Genomic DNA, 14,464 nt, shown 5'->3' on the forward strand with positions numbered 1-14,464 from the left:
CCCAGCTCAGGTATACAATAGTTAGAGTAAAGATTCTTCGACTCTACCCCAAAAACTCAGTCTCAACCTCAGAAGTACACAGTTAGCAAATCTATTTCCCACACTAGCTTACCAAAACCTCTTGAGTGAGATTGCCAACTAATACTAGCGCTGAGAGACCATTTCCCAGCTAGAGAGCAGAGGACATTTTTATCCCATGAACCTAGGTGGATTTGAACCTGGTTCCAGAGATGAAAGGCTAGTGTTTAACTCACTGCATCACCTAATTTCCCTAAAGTACCATTTTTAAAAACTGCTTTTAGACACCAAGCACAAAAGTAAAGTGCGGAAAAGATTTCTACAATTACTTAGAGCCAGGAACAAAAATGACTTTTCTTCCCTATTTGTTCTTTAGATTAAAAAATTAAGAGTATTTTTACTATAGCAAAGTAATACTTTATTTTCAGTAATAAACAGCACACAGAGCAATTTCATACCCAATTGTAAATTTGCATTGTAAAGGAAGGAAGTTCTCCTAAAACAAAAATTGTTTAAAAATGTTCAAGACCTGTTTGCTTAACTTTAGTGCTAATATTGACTGATGGTGGTACAAATGAAAGCAAAGTTTAGGTGGCCAAAAAAATATTGCAATTGTAAGCCCAACTGCCTTCCTGGATTGAGTTTCTCATTTATATCCACTATACAAACAGTATTCCAAGATATCAAATACATTATGTTCCATTTTGGTTGTTTAATGTATGTTAACATATGGTGAACTGGGTGTCAAAAACTGCAAAATTCCTGTGCTACAAATTGGGCATTCAAGGAATATATACATCTCTCTCCATATATACACATGCATATATAAGAAATCTGAAGAACCAGTTTCTCTGAATTCCTAACTCGTTTGAGAAACCTTACTTCTTCAGGAGAGGTTAGGTCTTCTAAATCCTCTAGCATTTTTTCCACAAACTCTTCATTCAGCAGAATCTGAAGATGGTAAAAAAAAATTAAGGTGCACATATAACACAGTATATATTATTTTAGGACTGTATGTCACACTACTAGTCACACTACTGTGCAATGAGCAAGTTTACAGGACTTCTGCTAGATGCTATTTTCCCTAAAAAGGGCATCATCGTACCTGTAAAGTTGGGGAGATTCTTTTCTGTTCTTTACAGTTAAGCCATTATTAATATCTTTCAGGCCAGGAAAACGTCGCAGCACTACAAGAACATCTTGACTGAAGTGACATGGAGCTCTTCTAGACTCTTATTCTTTTAAGGCATGTCAATTGTTCTTGAACTGGCTGCCTACCCAATTTTTCCACCAAGCCAAAAGAATGCAAAAATCTATCAGCACTTTCAGTTCTGAGAAATTCTTAGAGTTTCAAGAACAAATGCATTCATTTTAATTCAAAGCAATACATGGTGCTTTCCCAGCATAATGAAAGCATTTACAAAACTTGCCTATCAATTTTATTTCTTCAGTAGCACCAAGTATTTGGAATTTCCCCAAAGCCCAAAGGAAAATTTCTAAAGTTACTACAATGTCTGCTTCCCAAATTAATTGAAAACTGGATTCTATATATAAAAAAGTGAATAACATGAACATCTTCAGAACAGAATATTTATCCAAGTCTAGTAATGGTATTTATTACTGGTCTCTTGTAATAGGTGACAATCTTAATCTTCCCACACACTTCTGCAAAATATGCTCATTTTGAAACCCCCTCCCACAGTCCTCCTACATATACCAAATTCAATAAACATTAAATATTGTTATAAACAAAAATACACAACTGCTAACCTAAAAATACTAGAAGTATGCTAAAACATTCAAAGTCTACCGTTGGAATTCTTCCTGCATTCTCTTTTTGGCAACTTAGCACAATAATATGGCACAACTTCAAGTAAAGCCCTCAAGAAGTAAATCCCTCAATGTAAGTTACTAACAGCAGATTTTTTTTCTTTACATCCCCCTTAACATATCCTGAATCACTATCTTTGATATGCCAAGTTTACACGATATCCTGTTTTCTAAATAGATAGTTCCACTGATGTAACAGATTGGATCTCAGCCAGTTGCCTCCCATTATTTTGTTTAATTTAGGACATCATCCAATGGAATAGTTTATATGGAGAGTGTGCAACAACTTTGGCAACAGAGCTGAAACTGGACATTATTCTCCACTGACCCAATCATTTGATATTGCCTATGTAAACTAGTTCAGTTCAACACAGCAATATGTTCATGTAATCAACACAGTACATCAAAGTATTAGCCATTCCAAATGTACATCACATGACTGTACACTTGAGGCCTCTTTTCTCCCTCCCTCCCCCACCCCCCGCCAAAAAGGTCAAAAAGATAATTAAAATAGGCAGTAAAACTTTTCAAGCAAAAAAAAGTATGGCAATCTCTGCTCCCTTGGGGATTTAAAAAAAAAACTGAAAATGGTTGAGAAGAGGTGCCTGGTAATTATTTCGGTTTTCCATAAACCTGTGTTCAATTGGGTAACTTTACAGTTAATGAAAACTCTGTCAGTTGACAAGTCACATCAACTGTCAAAACTGGTGGTGAAAATTGGGGGTTTCAAAATGAGCATAATGTGCAGATGTGTGTGGGAAGATTAAGATTGTCATCTGTTACAAGAGCTCAGTAGTAAATATCATTACTAGATTTGGATAAATATTTTGTTCTGAAGATGTCCATGTTATTCACTCATTAAAGTCCGCAAAAAAATATATTCCATATAATAAAGTTTTGTATCATATAAGCTTCCGTCAATTTTCTTCTTACTTGGATTATGTGTGTATTTTCCCCTGATTTTCCACTTTTGTAATTCAATCATATTGTACACCTTTCGGCAAAATTATCTATTCATCACAATGCAGCAGAAAGAATTGGGCCATTACAAAGCAAGAAAAAAAAATTCCCTCTGAGATACAACCGCATGAAATGCCTCATCAACTCCATTATACACTCTCAAAAATAGCCCTGAAAAATTTTTCAAGAATTTACAAAAATGAACTTTTTTTTTTAATAACCACAGCTTAGAGCAACAATGTCCAACATTCTAAAAGTCCTCAACAACAAATGCCTCCTGTGCGGACTAAATCCCTTAAGATTAAAGATAATTTCTGTTATTATTTAGTACTGACTTGCAGGCTAGTTTCAATTTAGCTCTCATATCTCCCCAAGCCATACACGACTCCCAGCTAAGGGATTCAGCAGAAGGAACCTGCTCTCAGGAATCTCATTTGTTCTTGAACCAACCTTTAAGATATGTACACAAGTAGCCCAAAGGGGACATAGGAACATAGGAACAGGAGCAGGCCATTCAGCCCCTCGTGCCTGCTCCGCCATTTGATAAGATCATGGCTGATCTGTGATCTAACTCCATATACCCGCCTTTGGCCCATATCCCTTAATACCTTTGATTGCCAAAAAGCTATCTATCTCACATTTAAATTTAGCAATTGAGCTAGTATCAATTGCCGTTTGCAGAAGAGTTCCAAACTTCTACCACCCTTTGTGTGTAGAAATGTTTTCTAATCTCGCTCCTGAAAGGTCTGGCTCTAATTTTTAGACTGTGCCCCCTACTCCTAGAATCCCCAACCAGTGGAAATAGTTTCTCTCTATCCACCCTATCCGTTCCCCTTAATATCTTATAAACTTCGATCAGATCACCCCTTAACCTTCGAAACTCCAGAGAATACAACCCCAATTTGTGTAATCTCTCCTCGTAACTTAACCCTTGAAGTCTGGGTATCATTCTAGTAAACCTACGCTGCACTCCCTCCAAGGCCAATATGTCCTTCCGAAGGTGCGGTGCCCAGAACTGCTCACAGTACTCTCGGCACGGTCTAACCAGGGTTTTGTATAGCTGCAGCATAACTTCTGCCCCCTTGTACTCTAGTCCTCTGGATATAAAGGCCAGCATTCCATTAGCCTTATTGATTATTTTCTGCACCTGTTCATGACACTTCAATGATCTATGTACCTGACCCCCTAAGTCCCTTTGGATATCCACTGTTTTTAAGTTTTTACCATTTAGAAAGTACCCTGTTCTATCCTTTTTTGATCTAAAGTGGATGACCTCACATTTGTCTACATTGAATTTGATTGAATTTTTTGAGAGGGTGACTAGGCGTGTGGATGAGGGTAACGCAGTGGATGTGGTATACATGGATTTCAGTAAGGCCTTTGATAAAGTCCCCCACAGGAGACTGGTCAAGAAGGTACGAGCCCATGGAATCCAGGGTGCCTTGGCACTTTGGATACAAAACTGGCTTAGTGGCAGAAGGCAGAGGGTGATGGTCGAAGGTTGTTTTTGTGACTGGAAGCCTGTGGCCAGTGGGGTACCACAGGGATCGGTGCTGGGTCTCTTGCTGTTTGTGGTCTACATTAACGACTTGGATATGAATGTAAAAGGTATGATCAGTAAGTTCGCTGATGATACAAAAATTGGTAGGGTGGTAAATAGCAAGGAGGATAGCCTCAGTCTGCAGGACGATATAGATGGGTTGGTCAGATGGGCGGAACAGTGGCAAATGGAATTTAACCCGGAAAAGTGCGAGGTGATGCACTTTGGAGGGACTAACAAGGCAAGGGAATACACAATGAATGGGAGGACCCTAGGCAAGACAGAGGGTCAGAGGGATCTTGGTGTGCAAGTTCACAGATCCCTGAAGGCGGCGGAACAGGTAGATAAGGTGGTAAAGAAGGCATATGGGATACTTGCCTTTATTAGCCGAGGCATAGAATATAAGAGGAAGGAGGTTATGATGGAGCTGTATAAAACACTGGTTAGGCCACAGCTGGAGTACTGTGTGCAGTTCTGGTCGCCACACTACAGGAAGGATGTGATCGCTTTGGAGAGGGTGCAGAGGAGATTCACCAGGATGTTACCAGGGCTGGAGCGCTTCAGCTATGAAGAGAGACTGGGAAGATTGGGTTTGTTTTCCTTGGAGCAGAGGAGGCTGAGGGGGGACATGATTGAGGTGTACAAAATTATGAGGGGCACAGATAGGATGGATACTAAGGAGCTTTTTCCCTTCGTTGAGGGTTCTATAACAAGGGGGCATAGATTCAAGGTAAAGGGCGGGAGGTTTAGAGGGGATTTGAGAAAGAACTTTTTCACCCAGAGGGTGGTTGGAGTCTGGAACTCACTGCCTGAAAGGGTTGCGGAGGCAGGAACCCTCACAACATTCAAGAAGCATTTGGATGAGCACTTGAAATGCCATAGCATACAAGGCTACGGACCAAATGCTGGAATATGGGATTAGATTAGACAGGGCTTGATGGCCAGCGTGGACACGATGGGCCGAAGGGCCTCTATCCGTGCTGTATAACTCTATGACTCTATGAATTCCATTTGCCACAGTTTTGCCCATTCACCTAATCTTTCAATATCCCTTTGTAATTTTATGTTTTCATCTACACTGCTTACAATGCCACCAATCTTTGTGCCATCGGCAAACTTAGATATGAGACTTTCTATGCCTTCATCTAAGTCGTTAATAAATATTGTGAATAATTGAGGCCCCAAGACAGATCCCTGCGGGACTCCACTAGTCACATCCTGCCAATGTGAGTACCTACCCATTATCCCTACTCTCTGTCGCCTTTCTCTCAGCCAACTTCCCAACCAAGTCCGTACTTTTCCCTCGATTCCATGGGCTTCTATCTTAGCTAACAGTCTCTTACATGGGACCTTATCAAATGCCTTCTGGAAGTCCATATAAATAACATCCATTGACATTCCCCTGTCCACTACTTTAGTCACCTCTTCAAAAAATTCAATCAGGTTTGTCAGGCACGACCTACCTTTCACAAATCCATGCTGGCTCTCTCTGATTAACTGAAAATTCGAGGTGTTCAGTCACCCTATCCTTAATTATAGACTCCAGCAATTTCCCAACAACAGATGTTAGGCTAAGTGGTCTATAATTCCCTGGTTTCCCTCTCTCTCCATTCTTAAAAAGCGGTGTGACATGTGCAAATTTCCAATCCAGATGGACAGTTCCTGAATCTGGAGAACTTTGAAAGATTATAGTTAGGGCAACTGCAATGTGCTCACTTACTTCCTTTAAAACCCTGGGATGGAAACCATCCGGTCCTGGGGATTTGTCTCTCTTTAGTGCTATTATTTTCTTCATTACTGTTGCTTTACTTATATTAATTTTATCGAGTCCCTGTCCCCAATTCAATATTAGTTTTCTTGGGATTTCCGGCATGCTATCCTCTTTTTCTACTGTAAATACTGATGCAAAGTAATCGTTCAACATGTCCGCCATTTCCCCATTGTCAATGACAATATCCCCACTTTCAGTTTTTAAAGGGCCAACACTGCTCCTGACCACTCTCTTTTTTCTAATATAACTATAGAAGTTCTTGGTATTGGTTTTGATATCCCTTGCGAGTTTCTTTTCATACTCTCTTTTTGTCGCTCTTACTATCTGTTTTGTGACCCTTTGTTGATCTTTGTATCTTTCCCATTCGCCAGGATCTGTGCCATTTTTTGCCTTTTGGTATGCCCTTTCCTTATGTCTTATACTGTCCCTTACCTCTTTAGTTATCCATGGCTGTTTTTTTTGGCAAGTAGAGTTCTTGCCCCTCAGGGGTATAAACCGATTCTGTATCACGTTAAATGTTTCTTTAAACATTTCCCACTGATCATCAGTCGTTTTACCCATTAACAGATTTGCCCAGTTTACTGTGGACAGTCTCTGTCTCATCCCATTGAAGTCGGCCTTGCCCAAGTCTGGAATCTTAGCAGCTGTCTCACTTTTTTCCCTTTCAAACACTACATTGAACTCGATCATGTTATGATCGCTACTGGATAGATGTTCGCGTGCAGTTAAGCAGTTAACTAAATCTGGTTCGTTACTCATTACTAAATCTAGTATGGCTTGCCCCCTTGTTGCCTCTAGGACATACTGCTGTAGAAAACTATCCCGGACACACTCAAGAAATTCGTTACCTTTCTGACAGTTGCTAGTCTGCTTTTCCCAATCTATGTGAAGGTTAAAGTCCCCCATTAAGACCACTATGCCTCCCAATTTTTCATTTCTCCCCATCGGAAAGTATCTGCTTGCCACCTCCCTTTTAAATTATGTTTTAGTCTCTGCCTCAATGGTCATTTGTGATAAAACATTCCGGGTGCTAAAAATCTGCATGAAAACCTGAGAGAATTTTTTTTTTTTTTTTACGCACATCAAGTAGTTATCTGGAATGTACTACCTGATAAGGTGGTGGGAGCAGATTCAATAGTAACTTTGAAAAGGGAATTTTGAAAAGGAGAAATTTGCAGGGCTATGGGGAAAGAACAGGGGAGTGGGACTAATTGGAGAGTTCTGTCAAAGAGCCGGCACAGACACAATGGACCAAATGGCTTTCTTCTTTGCTGTATGATTCTATAGGCTGTGTAGGGATACTATTCCAGAGCCCAACCATTGCAGGGAGAGGGCAAACCTGACAGCCTACCCAACATTAGGTTAGGAAAAGGCCTAGGTGCAGGTCACTAACCCACCCTTTCAGCTGTTGGAGATGCAGGACTAATGATGAAAAAACAAAAGAAGAATATAGTTTAGAAAGTTACATACCTTCAAGAACACCTGCAACTTTCTAAAACCATATTTTACTCCATGAGTTAGGAAGCTAATATAAATCACACATTAGTTTTCCTACTGGCCTAGTGTTTAAAGGCACTGCGTGCAACAGCACTAAGTCAGAAGATTGCAGATTCATGAGGCATGATTTTATTGGGGAGCTGGGAAGTGGGAGGATGGGGTGGTGGAATTCCTGATGGGAAATCTGGAAGTACGGGCTTCCGGACGCCCATACGATTTTGACACAAGGACGTCTTTTTTTTGGGGCACGTTTCCCGCCCAACAGGCCGGCCTGATTGACAGGCTGGTCTCAGTTGGATGGGAGAGCAGCCAAGCAAAGGACGTGAGGGTTGGGGTTCAGTCATCAGGCGGGTCAATCATTGGGGGTCAAAGATCATGGGGGAGGGGGTTGGAGATTGTGGTTTTGGGAGGGGGGGGGGGTGTGGAGGGGAATAAAACAAAATCACTGCAGGTAGGCTTATTGGGCCTGGGGGAAGCACTCCTGATCCTCCGGGCCCACAAGCTGTGCTATAAAGGCACTTACCTGCTGTTTGGGGCCTTCTCGCCTCCTCTCACTTGACATGAAGTAGAAGGCCTGGGAATCCTGGCCCCCTGGGACAAAACAAAAAACAAAAAACCTGTAAAAAAAAATGGAGGCCCATAGCCTCCTTAAAAGCTTTTATTAACCAATCCGCCTCCTAAGAGCAGGTTGGTCGCCCACCCCTCATCCTGCCTCTATGAAAACCAGAAGTGGGGGGTTGGGGGCGGGTTTTAGATTTTTAAAATTTTTACTGCCTCCCCCTCCCCCAATCCATTCATTTTTCCCATTTAAAATCATGCCCATGGATTGTAGATTGATCTCAGTCGGAGAAGCTGGGTGTAACAGCGGGGGTCTCTATTGGGGCGGGGCAGCAAAGAGAGGTGGGAGTTGGTGGGGGATTCAAATCAGGAACTTCGCTTATCACCATCCACTGAAACTGCTGGCAAATCTGGATGCATGGATGTCAGATGAGAATAGGATTGGGCAAGAAGACTGGGTTAGGCAATGCCTTCCACAGAGAAATAGTTCACTAATGCTTACTATCTAGATTCTCAAGAATAGGTGTGGTACCGGCATCTATCAAACCAATCCTCATCATGAGTCACTGCCGAGTTGACATAACATATGTATGTCTCCTTCACTAAAAAAAAATCTAAATTAAATTAACTATGAGAGGTTTCTTCCCTCCTCCAAAAAGTGGCTTCTGCAAGTAGAATTGAGCGATTACAAGTAATTGAGGTGTAATATCCTATTTTTGCACAGGTAAAAGCATCTGACTGATCAGGTTTGAAGTTGCCCATGATTACTAGAAAGCAGCTGATGTGAATTAAACTAAACAGCAGTATCTTTTCACACATATAAAACTGTAAATTAGGACAGTGTTGCAATACTCACGTACAGAAAAAGTACTTTGCAGGAGGAGGAAAAAAAGACATGAAGCAAGAGGGGGGGAAAAAAAGAGTAAACAGAAGATTGCAGGGGGGTGGGCAAATGCATGGTTGACAAAGCTCAAGAAAGAAAAATGATAAATCATTTATATATCACATTATATTCTCACAATGTCCTAAAGGTACTTTACAAGCAGTGATTTACTTTTGAATTGCAATCACTATTACATAAGCAAACGTAGCAGCATATTTTAGGTACAGTAAGATTTCACGAACAGCAAATGAAGGAATCACCAGATGATATGTTTTTGATTGCGTTAGTTGAAGGAGGAATGTTAGCCATGAGACAGGAGACCTTCTGGTCTTCGAGTAGTGCCATGTGATCACTGATTTTCACCTGAGTAGGCAGATGGGATCTCAGTTTAATGTGCCACCTGAAAGAAGGCACTTCTAACAATGTAGCACTCTCTCAGTACTGCATTGAAGTGTCAGCCTAACTTACGTGCTCAATGGAGCTTGAACCAATACCTTATCATAGAATCATAGAAGTTACAACATGGAAACAGGCCCTTCGGCCCAACATGTCCATGTCGCCCAGTTTATACCACTAAGCTAGTCCCAATTTCCTGCACTTGGCCCATATCCCTCTATACCCATCTTACCCATGTAACTGTCCAAATGCTTTTTAAAAGACTCAGATGTGACAGTATTACCAACTAAGCCAAGCTGACAGTATTGGGCCAGATTTTGGTGTAGCAGGGCATCTAACAGCATCTGCCATTAGTTAGACTTGCCCCTGCACCCTTCAGCTCAAAACATTTTTGCCAACTAATTTGCTGAAAGTGCGAGCTGATAACGGTGCAGCGAGGGAAACAGGGCATCTGGGACCTGAGTGAACAGGGCAACCAACTGTGTATCTCCTTAACCAATCAGATTTAAGGACTGAGAAATAAACAGCGGACGGACGGAGAAGGAAGTATAAATTAGAATGGGTGAATTCAATGCCAAATCAGGTACAGAAAGAGAAATAAAGAGAGGGAAAAAAAAGTTTGAATTGTGAGAGAGAAAGAAAAAGACAGAATGGAAAAGTAAAAAAATGTTAAAAATTTAAAATGTGACAGTTTTAAAATCTCCAACAACAATCTGAAGCAACGAAGCTCCACACTTGTAATAGTTAATTTTCAGTGCCAGAGGTTGATTGGCAGTAATTAACAATTATCACATCGTTAAAAGGGTACTTACGCTTGAAATGACAAGACTTAACTTTGTGGCAAGTTTAGTTCATACCTACCATGCAAATACAGCAACTTCACGACATTGCAATGCATGTCAATGGTGAGGCAGACAGCGAAATGCCCTTTTTGCGAAGACAACGGCAACTTGTACATCAACTTTTGGAATTGGCATTTAACCGCCCATCTGCTCCTAGCCTGAAGTTGCTGTACCATTTACGTATATAAATAATGGAGAGTGCCATTAGCCTCACTGTTATTTTGACAGCAAAATCTGGCCCTCTATCTTTTCACACAGATAGTAAGGCAGTAAGACTTGGGGAAATAGTTCTAGAGGACATGAGCTATAATAGCTGAAAAGGGAGAGTAAAAGAACAAGAATAATGTAAACACGATTATATTTTTAAGTTAAAGTTTGACATTACAGTTTTCAAAAGGGGATGAGAACATGTCTAAGAGATTGAAGCCATGATGTGGAGATGCCGGTGATGGACTGGGGTGTACAAATGTAAAGAATCTTACAACACCAGGTTATAGTCCAACAGTTTGGACTGTTGGACTATAACCTGGTGTTGTAAGATTCCTTACATAAGAGATTGAAGACATTGATCAGGCTGCAGTGTACAATGAAGATTCACCAGGAATGAGAGCTGATTGTTCAGAAAAAAATCTATAATTTTTTTAACTGACGGTTACAGGGGATCTAAACAGAATTTTTTAAAATCATAAAATGTTTTCAGGGGGTAAATAGTGAGGGATTGCTTCCACCAGTTGGCAACTTAGTAACAAGGGGGCATAGCCTCAGGATTATCACCAGAAGATTGAACGGGGAGGGAGAAGAATTGTTTTTCATAAGAGGTTTTTTAGACATGGAATGCTTTGCCACGAGTACCCATTGTGACAGAAACTAATTGAAAAGGGAACTTGATATGTATTTGAAAAGGAAGAATATAGGATAGAGGGAAAGAGCATTACAGTAGATAGCTCTAGTTGGAGAGCTAGCATTAGAATCATAGAAAGGTTACAGCACGGAAGGAGGCCATTCGGCCCACTGAGTTCGGGCTGGCTCTATGCAAGAGCAACCCCAGTCCCCCGCCCTATCCCCGTAGCCCTGCAAATATTTTCCTTTCAACTACTTATCCAGTTCCCTTTTGAAAGCCATGATTGAATCTGCCTCCACCAACCCCTCTGGCACTGCATTCCAGATTCTAACCACTTGCTGTGTAAAAAAGTTTTTCCTCATATCTCCTTTGGTTCTTTTGCCAATCACCTCAAATCTATGTCCTCTGATTCTTGACCCTTCCGCCAATGGGAACAGTTTTTCTCTAAGTACTCTGTCTAGACCCTTCATGATTTTAAATACCTCTATCAAATCTCCTCTCAACCTTCTCTGTTCCAAGGAGAACAATCCCAGCATCGCCAGTCTATCCATGTAGCTAAAGTCCTTCATCCCTGGAATCATTCTAGTAAATCTTTTCTGCACTCTCTCTAAGGCCTTCACATCTTTCCTAAAGTGCGGTGCCCAGAATTGAACACAATACTCCAGTTGTGGCCAAATCAGTGTTTTATAAAGGTTCATCATGACTTTCTTGCTTTTGTACTCTCTGTCTCTATTTATAAAGTCCAGGATCCCGTATGCTTTTTTAACCACTTTCTCAACCTGCCCTGTCACCTTCAACGATTTGTGTACATATACCCCCAGATCTCTCTGTTCCTGTACCCCTTTTAAAATTGTGCCCTTTAGTTTATATTGCCTCTCCTCATTCTTCCTACCAAAATGTATCACCTCGCATTTTTCGGCATTAAATTTCATCTGCCATGTTTCCGCCCATGCCACCAGCCTGTCTATATCCTCTTGAAGTCTATCTCTATCCCTCCTCACTGTTCACTACACTTCCAAATTTTGTGTCATCTGCAAATTTGGAAATTGTGCCCTGTCCACCCAAGTCCACCATTGGCACAGGCATGATGGCCTGAATGGCCTTTTTCTGCAATACTTATAAGAGTTGCAGTGTCATGTAACATTTCCATTTTTTTCATTTGATAAATGAACAGACTCTACAAACACATTCATAATTTGTTATTGTACCTTAGGATGCTGCCTGATATGTCAGAAGGTTAGGACATATGATCTGCAAAGACCATTTTTGTAATTAAACATTGCTTTGCTTATTAAAACACAGCACTTGCATTCATTGAGCAACTTGAAGTAAACTGCACCGTAAAAAGTTAATGCAGTATTATGGTGTAAGGGGAACACAAAAACACAACTTAGAATGTTCCTCTGGAAGAAAACACAATAAATCACTCCAGGAAACTTTTGAGGTGGTTCTTTATATTTTAAGATTCTGAACTTGAATACTCTTCATTAATATGCTTGAGCAGACACTGAAAAATACTGTTGATAGTTGATTACCTCGATAGTTAAATTGACCTATTTAGTACTACATGCATGCTAGCAATAACTGGTAACTAGTAACTGGTGAGTCACTTGCCCATACTGAGCAAAATGAAGACAAGGCAATAAAGCAGATGCCCACCTGTAGCCATGGACCATGAGCTGCATATGGGTGCTCCTCTGTAGCAAATGCTCCTTCAACTCCAGTAGAAACAAATGTGATTGCCGTATCTCCTGTGATGCTTTTGTAAGTAAAGTGCCTTCCATGTAACAATCTACCTCTAAAAGAAAAAGCATATTTCTTCAACATCACTAACACCCACTGCATTTGTTTTCAAATAGACAAGTTTCTTAAGTTCAAACATTTGCTGAGCACTCGCGCAAGCACACTGACCTGTTTTCCTTGGGATTAGAAAACATGTCTCCACATTTAATTCTTCGAGTGCTGTGGATGAGCTGTCAGGCTTTGGGAGCCAATGACAAGTGTACACATTGGTCAACCTACCTGATTATTACCAGGCCAACCTTTATATTAAAAGCCAATCTTCAGCAAATAAAAATCCTTTTGGGAAATAAAAAACTTGCTCCTATCTCCAAGTGGTGGGTGGGAGCTAAAAATAAAGCAGGGACTAAAATGATTAATCCGGGGGCGGTGGGGGGTGGAGGAAGGAGTTATATTGACTAGGGAAAAGTAAAATTAAAAAAAATAAAAAGGAAGAAAGAATGGGAGAAAGAACTGAATGACATGGCAAACATAGGACACTTAGAAAATCATAATATGATTAGGCAGAGTCAACATGGTTTTATGAAGGGGTATTCTGTTTGATAACTCTATTAGAGTTTTTCTAAGGGTGTATCTAGCAGGAAAGATAAGGGGGAACCAATGAATGTAGTATATTTGGATTTTCAAAAGGCAATCGGATAAAGTGCCACCCAAGAGGATGTTACACAAGATTAGGGCTTCATGGCATGGGGGATTGAGGATGGTTAACAGACAGAAAACAGAGTAGGAATAAACGGGTCATTTTCGGATTGGCAGGCAGTAACTAGTGCGCAGGGATCAGTGCTTAGGCCTCAGCTATTTTCAATCTATATTAATGACTCAGATGAAGGGACAGCATATAATGTATCCAAGTTTGCTGACGATTCAAAGCTGGGTGGGAAAGTAAGCTGTGAGGATGACACAAAGAGTCTGCAAGGGGATATAGACAGGTTAAATGTGTGGGCAAGAAGGTGGCAGATGGAGTATAATGTGGGGAAATATGAAGTTATTCACTTTGGTAGGAAAAATTGAAAAACGGAATATTTTTTAAAAAGTGAGAAACTATTAAATGTTAGTGTTCAGAGGGATTTGGGTGTCCTTGTACATGGTTAGCATGCAGGTACAGCAAGCAATTGGGAAGGCAAATGATATGTTGGCCTTTATTGCAAGGGGGTTGGCGTACAAGAGTAAGGAAGGCTTGCTGCAATTGTACAGGGCTTTGGTGAGACCACACCTGGAGTACTGTGTACAGTCTTGGTCTTCTTACCTAAGGAAGGATATACTTGCCTTAGAGGTGGTGCAACAAAGGTTCACTAGATTGATTCCTGGGATGAGAGGGTTGTCCTATGAGGAAAGATTGAGTAGAATGGGCCTATACTCTCTGGAGTTTAGAAGAATGAGAGGTTATCTCATTGAAACATAAGATTCCATAAGGGCTTGACAGGGTAGATGCTGAGAGGATGTTTCCCCTGGCAGGAGAGCCTAGAACTAGAGGGCATAGTCTCAGGATAAGGGGTCAGACATTTAGGACTGAGATGAGGAGGAATTT

The 14,464-nt window shown here is 40.8% G+C and overlaps 1 protein-coding gene across 3 annotated transcripts in view; it reads right to left on the minus strand.

Moving 5' to 3' along the window:
• Nucleotides 1–14,464, minus strand: part of sufu (suppressor of fused homolog (Drosophila)) — a 160,021-nt gene that overhangs the window by 3,428 nt on the left and 142,129 nt on the right. For all 3 annotated transcript variants that reach the window (XM_068002081.1, XM_068002080.1, XM_068002077.1), the window contains 2 exons: nt 12,796–12,934; nt 901–969 (listed from right to left, as the gene is read on the minus strand). In XM_068002081.1, coding sequence (XP_067858182.1) covers nt 901–969; nt 12,796–12,934 — 208 coding nt within the window. The remainder of the gene's footprint in view (nt 1–900; nt 970–12,795; nt 12,935–14,464) is intronic.

This window comes from Heptranchias perlo, chromosome 21 (assembly GCF_035084215.1).
Source record: "Heptranchias perlo isolate sHepPer1 chromosome 21, sHepPer1.hap1, whole genome shotgun sequence".
Lineage (NCBI taxonomy): Eukaryota > Metazoa > Chordata > Chondrichthyes > Hexanchiformes > Hexanchidae > Heptranchias > Heptranchias perlo.